This window comes from Abramis brama, assembly GCF_963993115.1.
Source record: "Abramis brama genome assembly, chromosome: 17".
Taxonomy (NCBI): domain Eukaryota; kingdom Metazoa; phylum Chordata; class Actinopteri; order Cypriniformes; family Leuciscidae; genus Abramis; species Abramis brama.
In genome coordinates, this window is record NC_139979.1 from 1030291 (window position 1) to 1046707 (window position 16417).

At 35.9% G+C, this 16417-nt stretch overlaps 1 protein-coding gene across 1 annotated transcript in view; it reads right to left on the bottom strand.

Moving 5' to 3' along the window:
• csmd3a (CUB and Sushi multiple domains 3a) overlaps window positions 1-16417 on the bottom strand; it is a 332667-nt gene that overhangs the window by 113658 nt on the left and 202592 nt on the right. The window contains exons 41-43 of the mRNA XM_084089625.1: window positions 15845-16054; window positions 8233-8421; window positions 6869-7046 (exon numbers count right to left, since the gene is read on the bottom strand). Of these exons, the coding sequence (XP_083945751.1) occupies window positions 6869-7046; window positions 8233-8421; window positions 15845-16054 (577 nt within the window). The remainder of the gene's footprint in view (window positions 1-6868; window positions 7047-8232; window positions 8422-15844; window positions 16055-16417) is intronic.

A 16417-nucleotide genomic window follows, 5' to 3' on the forward strand; every position in this document is an offset into this window, starting at 1 on the left:
TTTGCTGATATAATACTCTCTCTCTCTCGCTCTCCCACGTCTGCCGGGATCACATAAAGAACAGCATCTCTTTTCTGTCGTTCTCATTCAAAACCCTCAATAGTGAGTTACACGCTTAAAGCAGAGCGATCAAAACACTGACCTTGCTTCTCAATCTGTCAAAATCCTGTAATTGCACAGTGTTTTTTAAAGGAACACGTCACCATTTCTTGAAATAGGGGTTATTCACCGTCTCCCCTACATTCAGATAGGTGGGCAAACGCATTTGTGTCTCAGTGCATGCATTGTCTTAGTCTGGCAGCGCCGCCGCTATCCTTTGTTGCCGGATAGCATGTCGTGAGTAAAAGTGATCCAAAAAAACCCAAAACTAATTACTTCTTATGGCCTGCGTATTCACGAGTCTAAATATCTAAATGTCCCATCTATCTAAATGTAGGGGAGAAAAATGGTGGCGTGTTCCTTTAAAGGGGTGGTTGATTATGATTTGACTTTTCTAACTTAAGTTAGTGTGTAATGTTGCTGTTTGAGCATAAACAACATCTGCAAAGTTACAGCGCTCAAAGTTCAAAGCAAAGGGAGATATTTGCTTTTAAAGAAATCGCTTTTTAAGGACTACAACAAACGGCTGGTAGAGACTACACCACATTCCTCCCGGGTTAGTGACATCACCAACCCTAGAATTTACATAAACCCCGCCCCCTGAACACGATTTATAGATTATCATGACAGAATATGCTAATCAATGACTAGAAGACAGTTAACTCCACATCAGCTTCATAAATTCATCAACTAACCATTCAGAAATGTCCTGTTGCTTCTACATGTTGTCTCTTCTTCTTGAGTCTCTCCATCATTGTCTGACTCCGGTTTGAACATAAAAGGCTAAAAGTTTTTGAAATGTTCAGTGCATGTGTGTGTGAGGTAATCAGAGCTGCTAACACACACGCGCGCGCACACACACACACACACACACACACACACACACAGAAGCTCTTGTAGCTCCGCCCTCTGCGCCGGGAGCAGCAGCTCATTTACATTTAAAGGGACAGACACAAAAACGGTGCGTTTTTGCTCACCCTCAAAAAGTGACAATTTTAACATGCTGTAAAATTAAAATATCTGTGGGGTATTTAGAGCTAAAACTTCACACACACACTCTGGGGACATCAGAGACTTATTTTACATCTTGTGAAAAGGGCATTATACCACCCCTTTAATTAGGAAGACGCTTTTATGAAACTATTTTGAAACAATCAGATTACAGAAAGTTAGAATAAAAAAAACGAAAGCAATGTAGCTTTCTAAACTACTCAACTTTAGTGTCATAAAATTATTATCATGGGAAACCTTTTTAAAGTTGAGCATGTTCATTAAATATATATGACAGATAGATAGAAAGTATTGGTCTTAAGCTGTAACTGTAAATGTTTATTATAAAACCTTATAACAGATCGGCTACTTCAAGCCTTTATGTATAATGCATTATAATTTGCATTATGAACACCATTATTATAATGCATTATACATAAAGGCTTGAACACTCTAAAAAATATTGTGTAGTTCAAACAAAAAAAATCAACGCAACAGTTTGCATCAATATATTTGCGTTATGACAACTTCTAATAACATTACGTTCAGCCAACAAACTATATTGAGTTAGACAAATTATCTTTTACTCTTTAGACAGAGGTATTTTTAAGTAGCATAAACTCTATTTTTTAAGTTGAATACTTGAAAAAATTAAGTTTTTCCAACTATTTTTTTTACATAAATTTTAAAATAAATTCAGTGTTATGTACTTAATTACCATAATTATAAATGCAAGTTTTCAAGTTCACAACCTATAAAAAATTAAGTTGCTTTAATTGTTTAGCTTTTTTTTTCTTCATGTTTTTGTTCATTCATTTAGTTGCTTGTAAGAAATTAATTAATTCAACAACAATTTTGTTAGTTAACTTTTTTTTATTTTGAACTGCAGTTTCAAAAATTGAGTTTCAAAATTTTGCACTTTGCACAATTTACAAAACAAAAATGTGTGCTCCCCACAAATTATAAACAAACTGGCCCTACAGATTTGCCTTTAAAACATTTGTATGCATACTCAGTTATGCCATCACAATGAATAAATTCCAACACAGCAAAGTTATTGGCATTTACATATTTTTCCACAGTGTCAAACAATCTGTAAAACTTTACATTTTAAAACTATTTCTTCACAGTAAACCCCATTTTTAAAACATCTAAGATTGCTACTGTCACAAACAAGCATATATAAATGCTACTGACATTCATATATTAACCTCAGTTTTTCAAGCAGTATGACATATAACACAAAGATCAGCCTACAGTAGACTTCAAATTACAAAAAAAAAAAAAAGTGAACAAAATTTTTTCCGGAACAAGTAGAGATTTCAGAAAATACTGTTCTTCAGACGCATTACTTTTGCACTGGGTTTCAGTCCATCAAGTTCAAGAAACAGCTTCTGAAACACTTCACAGGTACAGTGGTGTAAAAAAGATATGATCAAATATGGCTGTAAAAAAATAAATCTGCATTTTTAATCCTTTTGATATTTTATTTTTTTAAAAATTGCAAAAATCTAACCTTTCATTGAAGTAAAATAATTGAAAGTGGGGGGAAAATCACATTATGAAATAAATGTTTTTCTCCAAAACACATTGAGAACAATTGTTTGCCCCCTTTTATTAAATACTTTTTGCAACCTCTTTTTTCCAAGATAACAGCTCTGAGTTTTCTCCTATAATGCCTGATGAGTTTGGAGAACACCTGACGAGAGATCAGAGACCATTCCTCCATACAGAATCTCTCCATCCTGTTCTCTGTTATAAGATTTCTAGAACAGGCTGTCAGGTTTAGATTTTTTATCTGTTGGTATTTGATCGAATCCGTGATGCCATGTATCTGAACAAGATGTCCAGGACCTCTGGCAGAAAATTAGGCCCACAGCATTAAAGATACAGCAGAGTATTTAATTTTACACATGGGGTACTTTTTTATCCCTGTGTGTTCCAAACCCATCTTAAGTGTTTTCTGCCAAAAAAAGCTAATGTTTTTGTTTCATCTGACCACAGAACCCATCCCGTTTGAAGTTCCAGTAGTGTCAGTTACTTTTCAAATGTTCTGTGGTCAGATGAAACAAAAACATTAGCTTTTTTGGCAGCAAACACTTAAGATGGGTTTGGTACACACAGGGATAAAAAAGTACCCCATGTGTAAAATTAAATACTCTGCTGTATCTTTAATGCTGTGGGCCTAATTTTCTGCCAGAGGTCCTGGACATCTTGTTCAGATACATGGCATCATGGATTCGATCAAATACCAACAGATAAAAAATCTAAACCTGACAGCCTGTTCTAGAAATAATTTATTTCGTAATGTGATTTTCCCCCCACTTTCAATTATTTTACTTCAATAAAAGGTTAGATTTTTGCACATTTTTTAAATAAAATATCAAAAGGATTAAAAATGCAGATTTATTTTTTACAGCCATATTTGATCATATTTACCAAGGGGGCAAACACTTTTTCACACCACTGTATATTTAAGTTCCTTGGGGAAACTCAGATTCAGAGCATATATTATGCCCATCAGCAGAGCACAGCACCTTGAGATGTCCATTCCATTCAGGATTTTGATGCCCTTAACCACAATGCTTGCCGTCTTGTGGTCAAATCCTGAAGTAGGTTGATCACCGATGATGGCAATTGTCATCACTTGCCTTTCAATGTCTTCCTCAAACTCTTGTGTGTTCTTGTAAAGCAAGAGAAAATATAGATAGCATGTTAGAGCTAATGAATTGGATTATTATTGCTGATTTTTTAAGTTAATCTTACTTAATTCAGTTAATCACTGGAAACTTTGTTCTATTTTAACTTTAACTCTATTTTAACTTTTTTTTTTTTTTTTTTTTAATGACCATGCACCTAGTTACTCAAATGGCCAAAATAGGTTGCATCAATAAGTAACAATCAAAAATATTTTATTATAAAAATAATAGTAAGTTTCAAATGGTTGAAATATTGAAATAATATTGAAATAATATCAAATATATAAATTTGAAATAATTCAAATGGTTAAGTGAAAAGCAACAGTCATACACATTTTTACAAGTCTTTTTCCATACATCTCTTTATTAAACTAAATAGCCCATTGTTATGATATCACTGACCTGGGTAGACCCAGTGTGTGGCCAGTGTAATATACCTAAAATTTGAACTGAAAGAGAGCAGTGCAGGAGGATGTTGTTGCCCTGTGTGTTTACACTGTGCCAAGTGAAGATTTTATTTTATTTTCAAGATGTTGTAATACTCCTTGAAAATAAGCAAACTCCTTGAAAAGGTCCTCTTCTTTCTTAAATTATTCATTCATATTAAATTATTTTCCTATTTACAGCACAAATGAAATTCCCTCTCTGGCTGAGCATATTTTTCAATGAAACCGTTTTTACATTCTTATCCACTGCTATCCTGGTCAAATTACACTGCTAACATCAATTGTGTTACCAGGTGTAGCTAAACCTCTAGTTAAATGGAGAGAATTTATTTGTAAATGAAATAAAACTCAGATTACTCACCTTGAAATGTCCTTTGTGTCATACTGGTCAGCCTAAAACATGTCTGAACTTGCTCCTTGCTTGTTAAGTGGGGGAGGAGCTTTGAAATCCTGAACTCAAATGGTGTGGAAAAAATAATTTATCAAGCCAATTTCATTGGGTTGCTACAACGTAAATATTGTTTTAAACTAATAAACACATATATTTATGTTTAAATTACATACATTATTAAGTTTATGTAATTATCAACATTATTCTGTCATGACAACTCATTAAAATAATGCTGGCAACTTAAAAGGTTTAATCAAATTAACAATTTAGAAGTTTTAATTTACAACAATGTATTAAATTATGTAGTGGTAACAGATCCCTTGAATTATTTTTTAGAGTGAAGTAGACGATTATATCGCTTCATAAATAACTAACTAAAGTTAAAATGCATTATATTATTTGCAGATTCCTTGTTGCATCTGAAACTGGTTGTTTAGCATGTGTTTTAATGCATTATTCTTTCTAAAGGTGTTCAATGAATATATAATATTATAACTGTGGTTACAGTTATTCATGAGGTGCATTACAATGCATAATAAATGCATTCAAATACTGTTATAATGCATTATGCATAAAGGCTTTAAGTAAAGTGTTACCACAGAGACTAATGTAAACTTTTCCTCTATAGTTTATCTTCTTTAGTTTAACTTTTTGATGTTTGTGGAAAATGCCCCAAAAAGAGTCACAATGTCATGTCCACAGATTTTGTACCGTGAGAATTAAATTATTAAACTAAAAGTAAGTCTGTTTTCAATATTTGAACCTCGAAGACTTCTGTATGTAAACGACCCTTTGCATGAGAAGTGAGTAACAACAGCATTGAGCTTTGAATATGCATTGATATGTAAATGTGGGAGGTCATACTCTATGATCAATTATTTCTGAATACGCCATTCCTGGGGAAGGATTTATACTGAGTACATCAAACCCTTTTGTTCTGGAAAAGCACGAAAAATCCTATTTTCCATGATGTGAACACAAGCGTCAACATTTTGCATTCGCACCAGCCACTTGACACTTCAGCACTAATGTTCGCTCAAGGAGAAAATATATGGAAGAGAGAGAAATGTGTGAAACAAAACAGATAAAAGACTAAAAGTGTTATGTAAGTCTCAGATCAGCAGCATTAGAACAGATGCGTGTCTTCATGGACAAGGACAAACTCTCTGCTGGAATTCTTGACAAATCATTCTGATGGATCCAAACTCACACTTGGTAATCGGTTCTTTTATTTTTTTACCGATCGTTCGGTGGGTTTTAACAGTAGCACTCAATAACGCCATCAAGAAACAGCAGTTTTCATTTAATCTAACATAAAAAATGCTTGGCATTGAACTCGCTAGACATCGCCCAAAAGAAGGAGATGTAGAATTTGTTCATCACTGGCCATTTAAAAACAGAACATTAATTATTATTTAAATAAATACAATTAATTAATTAAATAATCTAATTATTATTATTAGTAGTAGTAGTAACAACTATAATAATAATAATAAATAATAATACATATTTAATAAAATATTGTATCGCCCATTTAAAAACAAACAAACAAATAAATAATAAAATAAATAAATGTCAATTGTACATTATAAAATGTTGTTCATCATCAGTCATTTAAAAATATAACAAACAAACAATAAATAAATAAAGTAATTTATTTATGGCGATTGTGAAGGAGTTGTTTTGCAATTTTATTATTATTATTATTATTATTATTATTATTATTATTATTATTAACACCAGAGAGTTTGTTCTTGTCCATGAACAAGTGTCAAGTGGCTGGTCCGAAAGCAAAATGTTAAATAATAATAATTTTTTTATTTTATTATTTGTCATAAGTCATAATATTGACAAATAGAAAAATAATAAAATATTGTTCATCATCGGCCATTTAAAAAAAACAACACAATTGTACATAATATTGATCATCACTCAATATAAAAACATAACAATAAATAAATGAATTAATTCATTAATGAATAAATGAATTGCAATTGTGCAATTGTTGTTTTGCAATCTAATGGTTAACTTATTTTTTTGTATCATATTAAGAAAAGTAATTATGAATTTGTATAAAATAGTTTATGAATGACGATGATCAGACTCTGAAACACTAAAATAATCAGTATCTCTATCCGAAACCCGAGGTTATTCTTAACACTCGTGTGAGTTCTGTCAGTCCTGAGGTTATACGAGGCTCAGCAGATGTTAGCGTTTAGGTGAAGACTCTTCTAAACTCGTACCAGATGGTGATGTAGTCGTAGATGGGCTCGGTGTTGAGCACGGTGAAGTTGATGTGGATGCCGTTGCCTGGAGGGACTCGGATGCTCCAGATGCAGTCTTTAAGGTTGGGGTAATCAGCCGGGTGTCCCGGAGAGTAGATGGTGCCGTTGAGGGCCGTGATATTCCCACCGCAAAGAGCTGAAGGAAGACCAATCCAATCATAACTCAGCACAATGCCTTATACAGATGCAGTGACGTCACACTTCAGTTCACAGTTTAATGCATGCAGAAAAGCATTATAAAGCATATATGGTCCACATTTACCACTGCAGCTTTTATAGAATTTACGGTAACACTTTACAATAAGGTTCGTAAGTTAACATTAGTGAACTACATTAGTTAATTGCATTAGCTTGACTGCAACTGGACGGTTAAACTTCCCGTTGGCTTTGGTTTGTATCCTGTAACTTTCGTTTTAACCTGAATCCTCATTTTACGGTAACACTTTACAATAAGGTCCGTTAGTTAACATTAGTTAGCATGAACTAATAATGAACTGCACGTATACAGCATTTATTAATCTTTGTTAATGTTAATTTCAACATTTACTAATACTTTATTAAAATCTTGTTAACATTAGTTAATGCACTGTGAACTAACATGAACTAACAATGAACAGCTGTATTTTAATTAACTAATATTAACAAAGATTAACAAATACCGTAACAAATGTATTGCTCATGGTTAGTTCATGTTTAGTTAATACAAACTAATGTTAACTAATGAACCTTGACAGTTTAATTGAAACCTTTATGGCCTGGTTTCACAGATAGAGCTTAGATTAAGCCAGGATTAGGTCTTTTTTTAAAGATGCAGCCGCAGTTTTTCCTCTTTGTCGCCATCTCTGTTTGAAATCTGCAATTGCAGTTATTCACGGAGTTATCAACTGTACGTGGGTTGTGCCTCGGCCCGGCACAGCGCGGATGAATCGATGTTTTGAGAAGAATGTGCAGCTGTCAATCACCGCACCGCCGGTGTGGATCCTGGCATTCGCAATCACAGATTCTACTTTTTGGAAGTTTGACCAACATAAGAATTTTTACCGTAAAATGTCGTCTGAACAAGTAAGTAACATCCACTTTTGTAAGGGGAAAAAAGCATTGCAGTAAATCGCGCCGGTTAAATTTAACGATCGCTTATCATATCACGTCAAACCATGCAAATTATACTTTGTTCTCAAATTGTTAAAGTAAACAACATCAGCATTGCGTGACATTTAATGCCCTTCCGATATTATCCTTGTTTTCGCATGGGCCGGTTGAAGAAGGGAATATTTCAGTATTGTCTGTAAGAAGGGCTAGAAGACGAAAGGTTTGTTGGGTACCGTCACATCGAGGCACAGGATGGTTCCAGTTGCGGCTGATGCCATGCAAACACGTGAGCGCCGATTCCCCCAGAAGTGTGTATCCCGGCAGGCACTGGAACGAGATGGTCATTCCCACGCCGAAATCACTGCCAATCACCACTCCGTTCCGGAAGGGCCGCGGATCCGGACACCTCTGCAGCTCATAAGCTGAACACACACACACACACACACACACACACACACACACACACACACACACACACACATAAACTGTGTTATTTACTTATGAGCAGAAGGTTTTATCCAGTGAAAAGTCATAATGAACACCAATGTCAATTATATAACAGGGCAGAGTTGGGTGTAAATTATAAGTAATGTAATCAGATTACTTTTCACAGATTACTTCAATGTTTTCATTAAAGAAAGCCTCTGTGCATTACTTCCGATTTCCTTTAACATGGGGACAGGAGAGCTGTCAGTTACTTGAGCCCTATTCGGACGGTATTAAGGGTAGATGGAGTAATGTAATTTTACCACAGGACGTCTGTAATATTAAAGGTCCCCTATTATGCAAAATTCACTTCTGCATGCTGTTTGGACATAAATGTGTGTTGGCAGTGTGTGTACACAACCAGCCAATAGTGATACAAATCCACTCACTCCTTTTTTATTAATCCCCATAAATCATCAGCAGTGTCTCCCAACGACCTGTCTTCAGAATGCGGCTTTAGTGACGTCACTAAGCACAGGCCCCGCCCACGAGTGTTGACAGACACTGCCGTTTCAACATAGCCCCGCCCTGATCGAGCTCACAGCTGCTGCACTGACGAGACTGTCTCCCAAGCGTTGTAGGTGTTGTGTGGCTGGATGTATTAATCCACAGAGCTCTCTCTATTTACTCCCGAAATCTGAGGCAGACGCTGAAGACGAGGTGGAATTATTTTGTTTTTTAAAGAAAATGCTCCCTCAACTCTACCGAAATTCGTTTATGTACTTGCACACTTCTTATAACTTACTGTGTTTACTCAGCTCTTACGGTGATTTTCTGAAGTAAAACTGACGCTTCATCTTTTGTGTGATGTACAATAAACTTTATTAAACTCATCAGTATATGTTTGATCATCATTCGGACCTGATCCGAAACAGCAGACTTGTAGGCTATTAATAATGGATACATACAAGCAGATCACAAATACGTTATAACCGTAATTAAACTACTAAACTATACCTGTTCCATCTCTATACAGCACTCTGACTCTGTAGGCATTATTGTCCGACTCGAAATGAACACCGTTACTGAGAGTTTCTGATATTATCATCATTCCGTGAGATGAGATTGTCCTGAGAGACTGAGCGTGAGCTCATGAAGCTCCGCCCCCTGGGTCGTCCAGCAGCAGCTCATTTGCATTTAAAGGGCACACACTAAAACAGCGCGTTTTTCTGAGCCCCAAAAAATGACAATTTAAACATGCTGTAAAAAATGATCTGTTGGGTATTTTGAGCTGAAACTTCACACACACACTCTGGGGACATCAGAGACTTATTTTACATCTTGTGAAAAGGGGCATAATAGGGGACCTTTAATAGCTAATTCGCACGGGATAAGAGATCTCAGTAAACCAGCAGAAGTGGGAGAGTAACTCCATTTACACACCGCCGTCACTCCTGTCGTCATGTGTGTATTATGTTGCTTCCTGATTTCACGTGCGCAAACACATATAACCTATATTTATATATATAAAACAGTTATGTCTGGTCAAATGATGTATTTATTAACTTCAGATTGGATTGTGTTGGTAAAAGGCACTTACCTAATGCTAAAAGATGTGTCGTGCCTTTAACAAGTGCTTTCGATCTTCTTTCTGATCTGAATGGTGTGTGTGAAACACTTGAGTTTTGCCACAGACTCGTCCCAGCGACTAGAACGCAACTGAATGCTTTTTCAAGCGTCTCCATACTTGAAAAACCGCGGAAAACTACTTTTAAACAGGAAATTATGAAATATGTACATACATATTTACAGCGGGTGTATTCGCACGGGATTAGTGTTACCTGAGGTCATTTTTCCAGACCTTTTTACTGAAGGTAAAAGTCGCCGTAAACTTTCCTGACATTGTCCGTAATGATCACTGAGATGCACATTCAGACGGGACTAAAATCACAGAGAAGCTCTGGTAATTAGTACTTTACCCCACCTCTCCATGTTAAACTAGTGCCGTCCGAATAGGGCTTTAGTTGATAAAGTAACTCAGACATGTTGTATATTTAAAAGAGGTGTTGGGAGCAACACATAACAAATAACGCGAGTTACCGAATCAGCTTACTTTTTTTTCAAGTAACTCAGGTCTTGACATTAAACCCGCCGTCCTGCCAAATGCCGGTGTATTCCAGTAGTGGCGTGTAACTCCTAAAGCTACGTTGGCGGGTTACCTCAAATAAAGCCGCCTCTCAGTACTAAATTGAGTTCTTCTTTGCTGGTTATTACTTTTGAACAGTCAAATAATGCACACAAAATAATGTCAAAATGCTGGTCTTAGCGAGTATTCTCGTAAAACACAGTCAAGTTGTGTTTTAAGTGAACATAAACAGTTGAGAAAGTAAATGGATGTGTAACAGCATAATGAGATCTTAAAGTGACAGTAACCTAATACACCTGCTGCCATAAGGAACACCAATGTCAGTATAGTTGGGCAATGTTGGGTGTAACAAATTACAAGTAATGTGAGTTAAGTAATCAGATCAGTTTTTTACAGATTACTTCAATGTTTTCATTAAAGAAAGCCTCTGTGCATTACTCCCGATTTCTCTCATTGAGACAGGAGAGCTCTCCATTACTTATTTGATAAAGTAACTCAGATATAAAAGCAGTGTTGGGAGTAACACATTACAAGTAACGCGAGTTACGTAATCAGATTACCTTTTTTCAAGTAACATCCTGTAACTTTCATTAACTTGACATTAAAACCTAACAAATGCATCCAACCAAAGGCACCTATTGAAAACGAACATGTACATTTGATTATGCAGGAACGTCTCCTATGGCTTCAGATTGCAATAGAAATTATAGAAGACAAAGTTCTAAACTAGTTTAGTTTAATTTCAATAAACTTACTGTCCATGATGTGCAAAAATGCTTAGACAATTAACATACATAATTATTAACGAAAGCATAAAATAACTTTGGATTTAATATTCTAATTCTAAGTAATTTCGAGAACATAAAGAGTCATAATTAGCATCTAAAATTAAATGTCTAAACTTAGCAGTGTGGCCACACACACACACACACACACACACACACACACACACACACACACACACACACACACACACACACACACACACACACACACACACACACACACACACACACACACACACACACACACACACACACACACAAAAGCAATAAATATGTTGTGACTAATACTGAAAAGTTATGTCAAAGCAAGCGGTTTCACTGAGGATGAGAGCTTCTATTTATAAGAAGAAGAAGAAGAAGTTTTATTTATTATCTATTATTTATTTATTTTATTTATTACGCCTTTCCGTAGCTCAAGGTCATTGTACATTACAATACATTTACACACCCACACAAACATTACAATCACATGAGGACACATATAGTCACATTATCCAAAAAGCATGTTATATTATTTAATTAAATGATATTAAGTTAAATTAAGAAAAGCATTTCAAAACAAACTTAAACATTAAAGCACACTAGTGTGATAAACAATGCCATTTTCTTTTCATATTTTATTGAATATTGACAAAATTTTCACTCAAAAACTGAGGTGCATCCCTAGTGAAAAAATAGTATACTTAAGCACAATTTACTCGTATGTACTTTAGTATAACTAAATGTATTTGTGGCCAACTATAAATTGGTATAGTTACAGTCTATTAAATTGGAACAACTCAGCATTTTAGTTGTCTAAAAGCAGTTTTATAAAATATACTTGTTTGTGATAAAGTGGAACCATTCCAAGTATACTTCAGTACATATCTTTAAATATCTACTCTTGTATTTAAGTTTTGAAATGCAGAATTCACTCAGCACGAACTTCAAATGTATTTTGGTGCACATTACAACTGTAAACCCTAATGCTCAAAATAATTAATTGGTTTGAGTAGGACACAATTAAATCAAACTAATTAGTTCAGTCAAATTAACTTTTATGAGTATTTAGAACTTTCTTTTTCTTTCAAGTTCACAAAACTGATATATTCTAAAGGTGACATATCCTGAAAATCTGACTTTTTCCGTGTTTAAATAGATATGTTGAATGTAGACACAGATTCCATAATTCCATCATTTAGGAGCATTAACACTAAATGACCTTCCACCTACAGTAGCCATCCGGAAACGAGGGATGAACAAGAAAGCAAGTTCAGCTGATCTAAGGGACCGGCAGGGCGGTAAGAGTACAGTAGATCAGACAGATATGGAGCTGCAAGACCATTTAATGCCTTAAACATCAGAAGTAATACCTCAAAGTGAATACGTGAAGCCACGGGTATCCAGTGAAGGTCATGAAGCGGAGGAGTAATGTGAGAGAACGCCTGGCGGAGGAGAGAACTCTTGCTGCCGAGTTTTGAACATACTGTAATCTTGCGAATAAGTTTTTATATTTTATTTTTTAATAGAGCATTACAATAATCCAGACGTGATGTGATTAATGCATGAATGAAGGTTTCAGCGTCAGCTAAAGTGAGAGAAGATCGAAGACGTGCAATATTACGAAGATGGAAAACAAGAGAAGAAATATGAGAGCCAAAAGATAGAGTTGAATCGATTAAGACATAACATGAACTCCATATTATATTTATTACTTCAAAACCTCAAGTGAAGAGAAACATCTTACTGTTCAGGAACCATAAAGTCAGAATAGTGACACATTCCTGCTGTCGAAACCACAAAGGCACAAGCGGTGGAATATAAAAATAGACTTTTAAAACTTCTGAGTAAATCTTACGAGGGATTTCAGGGTGGTTGTCAGATGAAAACCGTCTAAAGGGCCGTTCACAACTATAATGATAACTTTAACGATATTAGCATCCACACACATCGTTCTGTAAATTCTGTGTCTGTCGCTTTAAATGCACATGCTATTTGAAGCAGGATGGATTCTGATTGGCTGTCAATGAATGATTTTTAGAGCTATATCTTTATTTTTATATGTGTGAACGTAATCCGTAATCACTTACTAAAGTAAAAGCAAACCTGTCTTCAGGACATCAATCATGAGCAAAAGGGAAGAGTTTAACACTTAGATTTAGAGTTCTGTTTGAATCTCTAATCATACAGTATTAGTCATAGTTAAAGGAGTGGTTGATTATGATTTGACTTTTCTAACTTTAGTTAGTGTGTAATGTTGCTGTTTGAGCATAAACAACATCTGCAAAGTTACAACGCTCAAAGTTCAAAGCAAAGGGAGATATTTTCTTAGAAATGGCTTTTTAAAGGTGAACTAAGTAACTTTTTTTACCTTAACTGAACAGCTTCGGAGTCATTGGAATGGTTATATTACTTATTTCGGGTTGAATGGTGGTCGTTTCGCACCCCCCTGGTGCCCGTGAGCGGAAAATACGCACTTGCAACTTTGAGCCGGCGGGCCGCCGGCCGCCGCGTCAGGAAGTCTCGCGTGATATCAGGTCTCGCGATGTAAACAATTGCTTTACGGCCAAAAGAAATCTGCTAAAATGCTGTCATTATTGCGCTCCCTCACGCTGTTCGAACCCGAATGAAGAAGACGTTTTAAAGAATGTCCCATCTGCTTTGATGTCGTTGATCTATAGCCTCTGGTGTCTGAGAATCACCAACAAGTTTTTACAACAGTGTTGTCAAATATCTATTCCGAAGCTGTGGGGGGAGCTCTAGAGAGAAACCTGCGAGCAAAAAGCGAGAATACAGCGAAGAAATCCCGAAGCTACTGAGTGCTGCTTTAAGGACTGCAACAAACGGCTGGTAGAGACTACACCACATTCCTCCCGGGTTAGTGACATCACCAACCCTAAAATTTACATAAACCCCACCCCCGGAACACGATTTATAGATTATGATGACAGAATATGCTAATCAATGACTAGAAGACAGTTAACTCCACATAAGCTACATAAATTCATCAATTACCCATTCAGAAATGTCCTGTTGCTTCTACATGTTGTCTCTTCTTCTTGAGTCTCTCCATCATTGTCTGACTCCGGTTTGAACATTAAAAGACTAAACGTTTTTGAAATGTTCAGTGCATGTGTGTGTCAGGTAATCAGAGCTGCTAACACACACACACACACACACACACACACACACACACACACACACACACACACACACACACACACGCTCTTGAGCAGCAGCTCATTTGCATTTAAAGGGACACAGAAAAACCGCGCGTTTTTGCTCACCCTCAAAAAGTGACAATTTTAATACGCTATAAAAATATCTGTGGGGTATTTTGAGCTAAAACTTCACACACACACACACACACACACACACACACACACACACACACACACACACACACACACACACACACACACACACACTCTGGGGACATCAGAGACTTATTTTACATCTTGTGAAAAAGGGCATTATAGGACCCCTTTAAGCTATCCTTAGATAACAGAACAGTCGAAATGGTGCTTTTAATTGAAAAGACACTGTTGTTATTTTTAGTGGCATCTTTTAATGCTGTGCTGTAGTTGTTTGCATGGTCAAATCCTCTCAGAAAAGCTGCGTCTTTAAATTCATCCTTTGAAAGCACCACAGCTAGACATACACATTCCCGCAAGCAACTTAATTATACAGGGCTTTTCCGTAAGACCGATCAGTCGTTCAGGCCACATCTCGGAGCTGCACGAGGCTGGCTAGAATATGCTTGTGGATGTGCACTGACTGAACTCAAAGAAAACAATTGGGTATATTCTCTATCCTGTTATTGCGAGAAGGGATGTAACGATGTGTGTCCACTAAAAAAAAAATATATATATGTGAAATGTACCGTAAAAAATACGGTTGCAACATTTTTGGTTTTACAGACTTTACTTAAATTTACAGTAAAAAAGCATATTTCAGTATCTGATATAGTGTTAATGTACCGATCTATTGAAGTACTAATATCTGTTTTGTACCATTATAATACACTGACAACCACCAATCACAGCGGTGATGAGAGTCACATGATCAATCAAAGCTTTTCCACAAGATGAGAAAGTTAAAACTAATATACAGAAACTGCACAGTGTCATTCACACACACACACTGAACACCATCATGGACATATTATGTACATAACTGATTAGAAAAAAAAAAGTTATGAAGAAACATATTTCAACAAAAATACATCAATTGTGAAGCGTCACGCAGGAAATTGTGGAAATGTCAATTTACGGTTTTTCACTGTAAATTATACAATGACTTGTTCTTTTTCACTTCCAAAAACTGTAATTTAATGGTATTTTACTGTAAAATTACATTAAATGTACAGTTAGATCTATCACAGTTATTCACCGTATATAGTACAGAAACTTTCTGTTCACCAATTAACAGTTTTTCACCATAGCATTTTTACCGTTAAAATCACGGTAATTTTTTACAGGAGCAGTAATATGCGCGGGCAGGTCTTACCCTCGTAGGTGATGTGGAAACCGGGCTTGTTCTGCGAGTAGTCGCTGTGAAAGAAGAAGCTCGTCTCGTGGGTCGTGCTGAAGAAAGACTCGGGAACGACAGGCCCACTGAACCTGTCGATCACCGAACCCGAGTCCAGCGTCCCGCCACGCACTTCCAGGTAATCGTGAACCGACTCCGTGGAGAAGTTCAGGAACTGCAGGTGAATCCCTGTTCATAAACAACAGGAGGAGAGATGAGGTGCGTTTTAACAATGATATGCTTGAACACTTTACAATAAGGCTCATTAGTTAACATTAGTTCATGTATTAACTACACTCTAAAAAATGCTGGGTTGTTTCAACCTAAATTTGGGTCAAATATAGACAAACCCAACCATTAGTTTACATTTTTAATCCAATGTTTGAGTTTGTCCATATTTGACCCAAAATTGGGTTAAACAACCCTGCAGAGTGTAACATGAACTAACCATGAGCAATACAGTTGTTACTGTATTTGTTAATCTTTGTTAATGTTAGTTAATTAAAATCCAGCTGTTCATTGTTAGTTCATGTTAGTTCACAGTGCATTAAC